This window comes from Elaeis guineensis, chromosome 2, assembly GCF_000442705.2.
Source record: "Elaeis guineensis isolate ETL-2024a chromosome 2, EG11, whole genome shotgun sequence".
In the NCBI taxonomy this organism is placed as follows: domain Eukaryota; kingdom Viridiplantae; phylum Streptophyta; class Magnoliopsida; order Arecales; family Arecaceae; genus Elaeis; species Elaeis guineensis.
This window is the reverse complement of record NC_025994.2, coordinates 78,135,591-78,149,373: the sequence shown is the minus strand read 5'-3', so window position 1 is coordinate 78,149,373 and position 13,783 is coordinate 78,135,591. Positions and strand designations below refer to the sequence as shown.

Sequence of the window (13,783 nt, the reverse complement as noted above, 5' to 3'; positions counted from 1 at the left end):
TGTGGTCTAACGGTTCTATTTCAGTCCAGAATATTTTTCACCATTTCTTAAAGCTATAAAAGGGACAAATAGGTGGAAATCATTAAGAAGAGAGATTTTGAAAAGAGGATTTCAAGCTAACTTTTCAGCCCTAAGCAAGAGCTCACTCAAAGCATTCAAGAAGCCTTTAATCCAAGCTCACCAACTCCTCAAGTGTACATTCAAGTCTCTAACCACCTTGAGAAAATCAAAAAGGATCTTCTTCTCCTTGAGTAAAGTGTATTTAAAGTCTCATTCGCTCATTAAAGGAGCTTTCTTTGTACTTTTTATGCTATTCATTGTTATACTCTGTTTGAGTTATTGTTTTTATTTTGGAAGGGTTCCAAAACAAGGGAAGGTTGATCCGAACCTTGAATCGGAGTGTATTGGGCTGACTTGTACCAAAAAAATAAGTGGACTAGCTTGGGATAGCTAGAGTCGGAGTTTTCGACGTTTGTATTCAGGTTGAATACAAGTTAGTGGATTGAAATTCTCAAGTAGGAGCTTGGGAAGTGGATGTAGGTGCAAGGTTGGCATCGAACCACTATAAATTTTTTTATTTGTGTTGTGCCTAATTGCTCTGCTTTAACTCTTCATTACTCTCTTGCATTCTTGCATTTAGCCATTAGCCTTGAATTAACTTTACTCTCCCTATTTATTGAGCTATTGTCAAACATTTTTCATAAGACATAAGTTAAGCTTAAAATTTTTAGAAACCCAATTCACCCCCCCTCTCGGGTTGCTTAGCTGGGCAACAGATTCACCAAATGGATAAAAGCTGAACCTTTAGCACAAATTATTGAAAGTAAGATGGAAGACTTCATTCAGACATCAATCATATGTAGATTCGATCTACCACATACTATCATCACCGATAATGACCGACAATTGACAATCAGAATTTCAAAGAGTTTTATGCAAAATTTTATATTACACAAAAGCTCACCTCAATCGACCATCCATAATCCAACGATGAAGTGAAGGTGACAAACCGAATAATTCTACATGATCTCAAGATCAGACTAAATAAAGCTAAAGACCTCTGGGTGGAAGAATTATATCTGTTCTTATGGACATATCGAACAACTCCTCGTATACCGATAGGAGAATCGTCATTCAACTTAGCCTATGGAATTGAGGCGATGATTCCACTTAAGATCGGATTGTCATCGGTAAGAGTTGAACAATATAATGAGTTGAGCAATTCTGAATGTCGGAGAGCCGATTTAGACTTACTTTCGAAAGTTCGACAATAAGCTCAAGTTTGGATGGCAATATATCGGTAGAGAGTAGTCCGGTATTACAATGCAAAAGTCAAGCCGAAGATCTTTCATCTAGGAGACTTGGTTCTAAGAAAAGTAGAAGTTTCAAAGCTTCTGGATCAAAAAAAAATATCTTCAAACTGAAAATGACCTTATAAAGTAATCGAGATACTTCATCCGGATGCATATCGATTAGAAACTCTCGATGGAATGATTATTCTTCGAACTTGAAATGCCGATAATTTGAAGATGTATCATTAATAATGTTGTTCATATATATGATATTCGAATAAAATATTGGAATTTTGAATCTTGAAATCTTCAGTCAACTACAAGTTATCTATAAAAATAGTATCAGACCAACAAATAATCGATCAACTTATACCAACTGTATTTCAATTTTTTACTGTAAAAACTGACTAAGTCGAACGACACCATCAAATCGATAAATAATCGGTCAGCTTGTACAGACTATTTCTGATTTTTCATTGCAAAAATCGACTTAAGTTGAATGACTACTCATACTGACCTAACTTTAGCTAAGCGGAATATTATGCCGACTCAACTTCGGTCAAGTAAAAAATATACCGACTTGACTATGGTCAGTAAAGAATATTCGTTTATTCCTGTCTATTTAATACCTAAAAAGTCTACAAGCTAAGTTAGTTGACACCCGACTAGCAGATAAATTTTACTACGATTATTGATCAACATGCAACTCATCAATAGATAATCGGTAATTCAACTGTTATTCAATAAATTGACAATACACTTGAAAGGTTCAGCACTTAATTTTTTTTTTCATTCATTGAAAAAGAGATTACAAAATTAGACCCAGGGTCTGATCACAAAATTAGACTTATTGTCCGATTACAAAAAAAAATATTACATCGATCACCAGTATGCTTCTTCTTCACCTTGCTTTGGTACAGCTTCGGTGGTTGGAGCAGATTCTGGTGTAGCCGGTGCATCTCCTTCGTTTGACACGTGGTTCCCTCAGCAGCCTCTTCTCCCAAACAAGATGAAACGATACTACTCAGATCCAAGTCTGGATACAGTTTTTCGACTACATCTCTGCCGTCTTCGTATCTGACACAGCAGAAAATGAATCTGCCCTTGAAAATTTCATCCTTGTATTCTTGTGATTCTCTGAAATTCAAGATGGCCAAATTCAGAGCACCTTTCGCCGATTCTGCCTCTTCTTTGGTGGAGGCCGACTCTGCATTGGCCAATGCCAATCTCTCTTTGGTGGTCCGATGCCTCTTGCGCTCCACCTCGAGTTCTTCTATGCATCTGTCCCTTTCTCTTCAGAGCCGATTGATTGAATACTTTTTGCTTTTGATCTAGGACTCTAGGGATGCGATGCTCTGTTAAGCCGACCCTAATCCGGCTCTAGTGGACTGCAGCTCGACCGTCGCATGGGAGATCTCTTCTTGGAGCTTCTTTTCCCATTCAATTATCGCTTGAAGCTATTCCACGACAGCACCTTTCTCGATGTTGGCAACAGTGACCTTGTCCATCCATGCCTAACGAAGCTCGATAAATTTTTGATTCCCACACTCCAGAGCATTCATATCGTGTGCCAACTGAAAAGAAAGAACAAGTCAAATAAAAAAAAAGGAAAGAAGAAGTATCGTCAACTTACCCCAAAGATTGTCGGTAGAGGAGGAAAATATCTCAAATACAGTCTGATCTTTTTGTTCTTCCTATCAGTCGGGTGAAAAGCAGTCTTGATGAGTCATTTGGCCAATGACGGATTGGCCAAGGCCGACTCATCGATGGAGATTCGGATGTCGAAGAGGTAGGGAGACCCACTGATGATCCATTATCGATAGAAGTAGCCGGCACCTTTCTCTACTTTTCAGTTGACGATTGTTCGCTCGAAATACCATAAAGTCGATGCTCGACTGTGCTCGAGATCGCACCACCTAAGAAATGACCTGCGCGACAGCAGATAGCTCTGATTTGATCGCGATTGCAGATTCGGCCCGAACCCCACTAATGGAGCCGCTGACGGTTCTGGTGTAGCATCTTCATCTCTCATCGTCTCAACTCTAGCTGACGGCACTTCAGTAAAAGAAAGCATTGTCGGAGTTGACAACACTATAACCGGCTCAGTGCTGGGAGCTATCACCGACAGAATGTTGAACTCCCTCGTTAGTACCAATCCAGAATCAGCCGACTCTTCTTCATCATTCGGGATGATCTTGTGTGGTGCTCATTTTTTTTAGCAGCATATAGAAAATATTGATAGCTGAAACTCATGCTGTCGACGCATAGCTACAATCAAAAGATAGAAGTTCAGTACAAAGTTCAGAAGCAAATGAAAAATAAAGTGATCGATTAGCTATACCTAAAAAGTTATCGAACTAAGTCTGGCATCATGGAGAGCTTACTCTATCATCAGCTCTAACTACATGGGACTTCCTATCTTTAAGTCGGAAAAAATCTTCTCGATCGATGATGTCGACCTGACAAGTTCATTGGGGTCGGTTCTTGGATTGCCTGGATGAAAGAAAGCCCAAGGAGATGAAGAAGAAACGAAGAAAAATTGATTCTTCCATCCATGAATAGATGATGAAAAATCAGAAATAAAAGACAGATCCTTCCTCAGATTGAAACATACCAACCTTTGACTTTTGGATGAGGACGAAAAAAAAAGAAAGCTCGAAAAAGAGAAGGACGAGAGTTGGTCGGAATTAGATGATACAACAGAGCAAAACTGATAATTAGCCAAATGGAGTTCGGAGCTAATTGAGTAGGGCAAAGGGGTAATAATCAAGAAGATTCTAGATGAACTCCAAAATCAAAAATCGAAGACTGATCTGAAGGTCCTTTACATAAAATGGACCTGACCCAGAGGAGGAGAGTTCATCTGACCATCTGGACTTGGAGCAAAGAGCTAAAATTACTCTGGGATACAGTACTGTTCCCAGAGCCGTTCAACATTGGATCCAAATAAGGAAAAAACTTTCATCTGCAAACCTAAAGGAGAATCATCAATCAGATTCTCCGACTGACTATCTCGAGAAGATGAAGCCTTCACTTTCTTACTCCTACTTGCATTGAAAATGATAGAACCTAGAAGAAGAAAAGAAGAAAAACCTAAGAGGAAGAAACGAGAACTGATCTGAAACTAGAAAATGACGTGAACGGAGAAAGCTCTCAGCATATGGGGCAGAACCCTTTGTTGTAGAAGAAAGTGACGAATGCCAAAGCAAAAGATCCAAATGAAAGTAATATTATATATATAGGACCCTTCAACGGTCTGGATGAAGTTATTCAAATAAGGTTATCCAAATTTTAACATGTGGCTACATCAAAATCGACTATTGATCGGACAATTCAATGCACCTACCTTCAGATCATACCACCTCACCACTATCCGTGTGAACAATGCAGAGCTAATAATATCTGGACACGCGACCGAAATCGACTAATCAGAATCAAATTGTTCGGATTCACCGAATGCCAGACTATCTTGTCGAAGTGACACCCCAATGATGATCTCACGGTTATCGAAACGATAAAACGGCTGGAGATCCTTCATTTTTCGAAGAAATCATTAATGTCTGTAGTCAAATCGGAGCTCGAGACAACATGTGGCAACTCCCTTCATCCAACGTATCAAACCATTGCCAATTCGCATGTTAGATATCTTAGACTTGAGAGTGGGGGGCAACTGTTGGGGCAATTCAGCTAACTTTTCGATTTCGAGTTTCAATCGGTCTAATAAGCACGAATTACTGACTATGCCAATTACAACCAGTTGGCCGATTGACAGTCAGCTATCCTCAACCATCCTTGGCAAACTCCAACTATGTCAACTCGACTGATTTCAGACCGATGACCTCGGCATATCAGAGTTGCCGATCGATGGTCATTCGAATTTCTCAATTACCGACATACAGTCGACATCTTCAGACTACATATATAGTGGGCAAACCAGAAACTGCTAGTGCAGAAAGCGCATAATGGCTAGAATATGATCAGTGACGGATATAACCACCCATCCCACGATCACATAATGCTGAGATAAGCGGGATCCATGTCTCTAACCATTACAAATGGTTACCAACAACTTGTCTATAAAAAGAGGTAAATGAATAGCATTTAGTAAGGACTTTTTGGAGCTGAAACTCTGCTTATCTAAATATTCATCTTAATTTACCACTCCCCATTGACTTAAGAGGATTCCCACTGATATAATTTCGATCAGTGTGGACTTTATTTTGCAGGTGCTCTTCATCGGCAATGGGTGCAATAGGGATTGATGCAACAATATTATATGATTAATTGTATAATGTTAGACTTGTTTGGCATCCTTGTAGGATTTAGATTTAAAATCTTTCAAGGTTCATAAATTGGACCATCCATTTCATCATTGCCTTTATCAACCAAATACCATCTAGGCCCAATTTTATGGGAAAAAAATCTTGGTATATTTTATCTTCCTGCAATCTAAAGGCTAGAATCTAGGTTGGGTTTTGATAGGCTTTTAGAAAATATAAGATAGATAGGCTAACATTCCAATTCAGCTACAAAATCAATTCGTAATGGAGAGAATTTCTTATTTATTTCTTCTTGGCCTACCAAAATCTTTCAAATAAATTTAAAATATTATCAATTTCTCATGTCTTGGATTCCAGAGGATATACTTATCTTAAAAACCTCTCTCTCTCTCTCTCTCTCTCTCTATATATATATATATATATATATATATATATATATATATAAAGTAAAGGCTTCTCAATGGAGAAGCTTCCATTAGACACCTGGGGTGCTCTAGAAATAAGAGAGAGCCACATGGAAAAAGCAATGCTTCCATATTCTGAAGCACGATCACAACAACCCAGTTATCGTTTAAGCTTCCCTATCAGTCGCTCCAAGCCCGTTCATCAGTTCTTCGATTTGTAGATCATCCCTTCTCCCCCACTCCTTCCTCCCCTCGCTCTGCTACCTCCCTCCACTCGTCGAGCATCTTCGCGGCGTACACGGCTATGGCAGAGTGCTAGCTTCCACCCGCCACCCTATCCTTGGCTTTCCACTCCTTTGCCATGCTCTACAACATGCTTGGCCTCCTCTCAAACACTGCCGGCTAGGAGATCAAAGCCCTATACTAGCAACATTGTGGCCACTTATCGGAAGGGCACCTCAATCGATGAATTCATCTGGATTCGCACTCTCGTCTTTCCTCGACTATGGATGTCGGACCTAGAAGGCTGACCAATGCAGGTAGATCGGCTGATCGGTATCCAAGTGTTGATGGAATCATCCAATAGAACTCGGATGAAGTGGAGGAGGGGTCAGGGCTGGTGGCAGAGGAGAGGCGGACGATGGGAAGGCTGAGGGATCTGTGGAAGTCTGTGGGAAGGATGTCGGTGACAATAGGGAGGAAGGCGACAATGGAGACCAGCAGGAGGTGGCAGCGAGGAGAGATTTGTGGGAAGAAAATCATCGGAGGGAGATTGGAGAAGAAAGGTTGCCATCGTCTCGTCTCCGACTGGACGCCTCTTGAAGATTGTGGGGAAGAAGAGCACCTGAGGAGATTAGAGGTTTTCTTTTTGAGAGAAAAGTACCTGCGGGAGATCAGAGGGCTTCTTAGGTTCGATTAGGGTTTTCTCTGAGAACCGACTGGCGCCTCCACCCGATTGAGACTTATGAGGGAAAAAATAAAGAAAAAGGTGAAAGGTAAGACCTTTTCATTGATTTTTTTTCCCATTTCATTTCATTCTCTTCTTCAGAGATCTGTGGGAAAGAGAGCACCTGAGGGAGATTGGAGGGGTTTCTCAGGTTTCGGTTGGCTTTTTTCTCAAGCATATGATATTTGTGCGAGTTGTGGCAGTGTGAGTTGGTCCTTGACATTTTGATAGCTTAATCTTAGTATAAGTGACGAATAGAGCGAGGAAGAAGTTTTCATCTTCAATGGCCAGAGATGTATTAATAAATAATATATTTTAGCAAAAATAATGTATGCCACTTCAACAAGATTTCCATGATCTTTTGCGGGCCCAATTATGATGCGGCATTGAGAGAGAAGATTTTGGGAGAGCCACTAGCTGAGGAGATCAAAGAGTTGGTTGACGGAAGATTAGGAGATCAAAGAAAGAGACTCGTGGTAGTAGAGTAGAATAAGGATATCTAATCTCGACCGATGGGGAAAGCAGATAGCGAGATGGATCTGAATGCCATAGCGAAGGTGTTTGCAAAGCACTATTATCGGATGTTCGAGTCGAACAGGATGGGTCTGATGAATCTAATTAAGATAAATTATATCATATGCATTATATGGGTTTATAAGCTAGTATTATATAAAAACAGAACATTAGAGGAGTCGTTATATATATAAATATTCGCAAATTCTTTGTGCACCGTGGGCGATATAGAAAATCCGACGTGGAATGCATCATCTTATCCGATTGATCCATATAGTCACCGATTTTCAACGCACATTTAATGCCTACAGATTGATTTTTTTATTTAAAAATTTTATATAATGAAAATACTCATGTTCTTTGGTAAAATTATGAATTCTATATCCATATTATAATATCTTGTATTCACAATCATAATTTTTATCTACAGGATGTTATAATATAATGCAAATGTCATAATATGCATAAGATGTCATAATTTTTTTCCAAAGAATAGAAGCATTTTCGTCATTTAAAAATTTCAAACGAAAAAATAAAGTGTAGGCATTAAATACGCATTGAAAGTGATTAGACAAAAATGCTCCTTCTATATTATGATATCCTGGGTCATATTATGACATCGTGCACATAATATGCTACAAAATGTCATAATTTTTTTAAAAGTATAAGGATATTTTCGTCATACAAATTTTTAAATGAAAAAATGACTCAAGCATTAAATGCGTGTTGGGGCATGTGGATCAATCGGACAAGCCGGTGTGCTCCACATCAGATTTTTACACCATCCGCAGTCACAAAAATTTCTCATATATATATATATATATATATATATATATATATATTATATATATATATATATATATATATATATATATATATATATATATATATATTATTATTTTCCGATCCATATTACCAGACATAGGCTCGTAGTACGAATTGGGCTGGCTTTCAGTTATTTACGGACCTAAGTTTCTTGGGTCCGATTCAGAGTGGGATCGGGAGCTCGACCAATTTAAGGCCCTGATGTCCGGAGGGCAAAACCTAATCTCCAACCAAATCCTAGAAGAAGTCCTCCAAAATACTGGTGCCCAAGAAGTCGATCCGGCTATTTTCCGCTCTTCGCAGGCTTCTCTCGCGACCCCTTCTGGTATTTTGATCTTCGTTGCTCCACCGAAGCTCGCCCCTTGCGCCTTCGATCCTAGTAAGAGGTTTTTCTAGGGTTCTTCGGAAAAGAATAGTTTTTCTTCTGGTAAATTAGGATTGGGGGTTGTAGCCATAAATCTCCTGTTTATTTTGGTTGTGATTGAATGGTCGCGGCAGTTTTGGTCAGTTAAATTTTGCACAAATTGGTTATTTTTTTACCAATAATAATTTTCTCGGTTAGTTCGGTTTCTTAGTAAATTTATGATTCTTCTGCGAACCCAAAATTGAAGCAAGTTATTGATCGTTGGCTGATGGCTAATTCCCCCTCCCCTCTTTTTTTTGTGGCATGAATCCTTAAATTTGATTTTTAGCATTTAAAAAAAATTACAGAATTTGAACCTTTTTTCTCATGTTGTTGTTACAGGTGTTTAAATCTTGCCGATCCAATTCCATCATGGCAACTCGTAAGCTTCCGTCGATGCTGCTACAAATAATTAATTTTGAAATCTGTATTATGATAACAGGTTTATTTAACAGCAACATGATGGTTAATGCTCGGTTTTGGGATAGTTGCGACTTATGGGCTTTGAGAACTTATGATTTGTCTACTAGTTTTGCTAGAGAATCATGGCATTTGAAATGCTTTTTAATTAAATAGAATTGCTGCATAAATATTTGCAGGAATTCAATTTGAGAACTCGTGTGAAGTTGGGGTTTTCTCGAAGCTGACAAATGCATACTGTTTGGTTGCAATTGGAGGATCAGAAAATTTTTACAGGTTAATTTGTTGAACGCATTTAATTACTAGTGAGTTCTTATGTTGTGGTGCTCCTATAAGTTGCTGATGAATTTTGATGGAACAAAGCACAGTGCATTTGAAGCTGAGCTTGCTGATGTTATACCTGTTGTCAAGACCTCTATAGCAGGCACAAGAATAATTGGGCGGCTGTGTGCTGGTCAGTATCATTAGGCCATTTTATGGAAAACTTATGAGGCTGTCTCCAATAAATGTCTGACAGTATTGTCTTAATTTTTATTTAGGAAATAAGAATGGGCTTCTACTGCCACACACAACCACTGACCAAGGTAAAATTTTACACGCAAATGCTTTGCAGTGTCATTTATTACTGTCAGATAACTTTAACTTCTATTATCTTACCATTTTGTTTTAATTTGCTAATCACATTGGGACCCTACAATAGAGTTTACAGCATCTCATCCATGAAGAATACTTTCATCCTATAAGGCATCAGTTCTGAAGTTCTGTCATGAGTCAATTATTATCTGGCAGGTTGATATACTCTGAGCAATACCTAGCCTTGTTCCTATGTCTATCGATAAAAGTGATAAATGGGATCCAAGATTTTCGGTACTGGACTTTACTGGTGGGCATACCATACTAGACCAATAAGGGTCTGGTCCTTGGTATGCCCCCAGCACTGACTGGATGGGTGTATGATGCTGACACTCATTATGCTGGACCAGCTAGATGCTGAAATGGGTTCCAGTACTGGTACTTAAAAACCTGCTTTATGGCTTTAGTGGAGTTAGTGAGATTACAAATGCAAATTTACTATTCATTAAAGATGTTAATATCTTCATTTATTGATTATGCATGTGAAGCACTACAATAATGTGTCCAGTATCCTGGAACTACTATGCAATATAATGCTGGAATATGAAAGAGGAGTGCTTTGTGGAATCAAAAACATAAATACCGGGATTAATATAGTGTAAATGTCGATTAATTTTACTTTTTGTAAAGTCAGGCCATAGATTGATTTGTTGTTATTATCTATACAACCATCCAAAGCACCATCCAAGGAACCACATTGACATTCACCTAGATCATGTTTGCTCATTCCTATATTATACCTTCACCTGTTCAGCGTGCTCGATCATGTTCTTTGAACTGAAACATAACGATAGGGTTCAGCCATTTGATAGGCCTGCTGTGCTAGGTCTTATCAACTTTTGGGCAAACAGTGGTGCTAATCATTCCTTACATCATAATGTTAGATTGGCAATATCTTGCACAGATAGCTGAAATTACCGAAATCCAATCTTGCATGCTGAATCAACAACAAAAAATTTGGCGGTGACTTTTGAAACATTCCAGGTCTGGTTTGGGTTTGTTATTTTGCTGGAATATATAACCAAAATTTTGGTCCAACAGGCTAGAGGTTTAGTTGGTAAGAGTGGGAATCACACTCATTGTGTGGGCTTATTGGATAAAGGTTTTCACTTAATTAAGCATGCCAATCAACATTCAAAGATTTTGGTTTCTATAAAGTCTGCTAAGTGCCCGTTAGTTATAGTTTGGACTTTGGTTGATTTTTTTAAGGTAATTCCTTTAGCATTAGATGTAGAATTTATGGAACATCACTGAAAAAATTGCAACATTATTTCTTTTTGATTATTATTGAATTTTTGCTTCTTCATTGTTAATGAAATTTCTGTCTTCCTTGCTTTAGTCTTATACCGCAACTAATGTCAAGTTATACTCATTTAACAGCCCTATGTTCTGCACTATTCTTTTGCTACATATCCTGATATTTTTGTCTCTTTAAGTGATCAGCTTCATTTTTCTTTCAAGCTGTTACTCATTAACGTTGAACCTTCCTTCTCCTTCAAACTCCTTATTTATTATGAATTATGGTGAAAGATTGATTTGTCTGTTTCAACACCAAGCATGATTGAAGTATTAGAGATTGCCTATCTATACTGTAAACATGAAAGCTTTCCTCTGAATTCAAAAAACTTGCTTTACAATGGTCATGGCATGTGTGCACATGCTATTCATACATATAAGAGACAAAAAGACTGGAAAATTCACTCTTACTCTTAATGAGCATGGGACACATGAGTTACTGCATCGTTGAAATGTGGCAACCTTATACATTATTTTGTTTGTTCAGAGTTCAGACTGTGACATGAAGATGCATTTTCTATTTTTTATTTGTGCTTATGTTGTATCTGATGGATTTTAGTATTCCCCCCCTCAAAAGTAGTTTCTGTGAAATTTATTGGAAGAAACACCAGTCACATTCTTTGTTGAAATGGCAGGATGCAGAGCACTGTTTTTGAGTCTCGAGTTCAGTCACTGATGAATTAGTTTCCTAAGAGTTGCCATTTGCTGCTTTAGCATAATAAAGCTATTGATATTATTTGTTTTTTTGTTGTTTGTTTCCGCCTTCTAGAACTTCAACATCTGAGGAACAGCCTACCTGACCAAGTGGTGGTTCAGCGTATCGAGGAAAGACTGTCTGCTTTAGGCAATTGCATAGCCTGCAATGACCATGTTGCTCTTACACATCCTGATCTCGACAGGGTAAGTTCTCCTTGTTCATCTTAATAGGTGAAGAGAGCTTCTGTTCAAAGATACTAAAAAGAAAATATGACTACCACAAAACTAGTTGGGGCCTAAAACATGATAAATGAAGTGCCATCAGGCGTCTGTTGTACTGTGACTGGCCGCAATCACTCCATGTGAGACCCATATGATTAGTTGATGGTGTGCCAAAGTGTTATTTTCATATTTTCAAGAGTTCCATTTTGTAATAATGGAGCCCAGAGAGTTTTACTGAATGACTTGATAGATATGTTTCATGATGATGGTGCAATTTATCTTATGTGACCTAGAAACTAGCATCAAATTGCATTGCTGATTTTGCTTGCTTGTAGATTTGCTGCATTTTGGTTTCATCACCAAGTCCATGATATATAATCTATCCCTTTCTGTTCCTGAACTTTCAGGAAACGGAAGAGCTCATTGCAGATGTTCTTGGAGTTGAAGTATTTAGGCAGACAATTGCTGGAAACATTCTTGTTGGTAGTTATTGTGCTTTTTCAAATAGAGGCGGCTTGGTGAGTTGCCACAGCTTTTCCTTTATCCCAAGTATGAGGGGAAAAATTTTCTTACAGGTATCAATTGCTTCTCACGATGCTAAATATTGAAACAGGTTCATCCACACACATCCATTGAGGATCTTGATGAACTGTCTACGCTTCTTCAAGTCCCCCTTGTTGCAGGGACTGTGAACAGAGGCAGCGAGGTCATTGCTGCTGGTATGACTGTGAATGACTGGACTGCATTCTGTGGCTCAGACACCACTGCGACTGAGCTCTCTGTCGTCGAAAGTGTTTTCAAACTGAGAGAAGCCCAGCCAAGCTCAATTGTTGATGAGATGCGGAAATCACTTATCGACAGCTATGTTTAGGATTGTAAGATTATAAGTGATTTTTTTGATCCAACTTAATTTGTCTTCTGGCCATACTAACATTGTTTTCGTTTAGTGTTTGATGTTATGTTTCATGTCATGTGTGCAGCTATGCATGCGCTGATGTTGTCTATGCTAGTTTTGCCACACCAACCCCACCAATATATATATATATATATATATGGATAACATTGGTGCCTCACATTTCTTTTTCTTCTTGTCTGAACATTTTCAACTTATCAAATGGTAACGGAGCATAGTGAATTATAGTTCTGTAGAGAAATGTCACAGCAGTGTAGCATCACAGTTATGAAAATTGTTAATGTTCCAATTTCAACGAATAATTCAGTAACTGTTTATTAGTTTGTGGGTTTCTTCTAGGCAAACAATCACTGAATTGAGCCGGTACGCATTGGTGATGTGACTGCATTTGAGTTGAGATGGATATGCTTAACATGAGCTATTGGGTCCCTCATCCAGCAATCTCGTTGACTTTGCAGCTTAGCAGGAGGCTGGCAGTTAAACTGTGTCCTATTTAGTCTCTTTAGATTCTTGAAGAGATAATTACGTGACCATGAATTCTTTACCAACATTTCACTCTTTAAAGTCACTGTAATTCTAAGAGCTGAAGGTTTATGTTACTTAAAAACCTTTTGAAGGTCTTATGTGCAAGTTATCATTTTTATGCAGAGTTGAGCTTAACGTTTTCAATAATGTGTTAGCTTATTATACTTCACCAAAACTTATATTGACCATCGTCACGGTTATAATGACTTATTCATCTCAAGAGTTTTAAAATTAGTATTAAGTGGAAATAACAGTTATTATATCTATTACAATGAGAAATAATAGGTTATCATAGAAAAATAAGTTTTACCTTTCCCTTTACTTTTTATTAGATATTAAATATTAACTTTTGGACCATGCCAATTGCTTGTGAAGGAAATCTTGAGGGAAAATTTTTTGAAGTTTGTAAAAAATA

At 38.1% G+C, this 13,783-nt stretch overlaps 1 protein-coding gene across 3 annotated transcripts; it reads left to right on the top strand.

The window, feature by feature from the left end:
* Positions 1 to 8,410: 8,410 nt before the first annotated feature.
* LOC105058060 (eukaryotic translation initiation factor 6-2) lies at positions 8,411 to 13,197 on the top strand. Of its 3 annotated transcripts, none has more exons than XM_010940857.4 (9): positions 8,411 to 8,639; positions 9,006 to 9,045; positions 9,263 to 9,359; positions 9,452 to 9,537; positions 9,623 to 9,667; positions 11,782 to 11,912; positions 12,338 to 12,448; positions 12,544 to 12,805; positions 13,183 to 13,197. In XM_010940857.4, the coding sequence occupies exons 2-8, from the start codon at positions 9,036 to 9,038 to the stop codon at positions 12,799 to 12,801; spliced, it is 738 nt and encodes a 245-aa protein (XP_010939159.1). In that variant the 5' UTR covers positions 8,411 to 8,639; positions 9,006 to 9,035; the 3' UTR covers positions 12,802 to 12,805; positions 13,183 to 13,197. The 3 variants fall into 3 exon arrangements, with proteins under 3 accessions (XP_010939159.1, XP_010939151.1, XP_010939143.1); XM_010940849.3 differs by lacking the exon at positions 13,183 to 13,197 and adding an exon at positions 12,911 to 13,003; XM_010940841.4 differs by lacking the exon at positions 13,183 to 13,197 and having other exon boundaries at positions 12,544 to 12,896.
* The last annotated feature ends 586 nt before the right edge of the window (positions 13,198 to 13,783 follow it).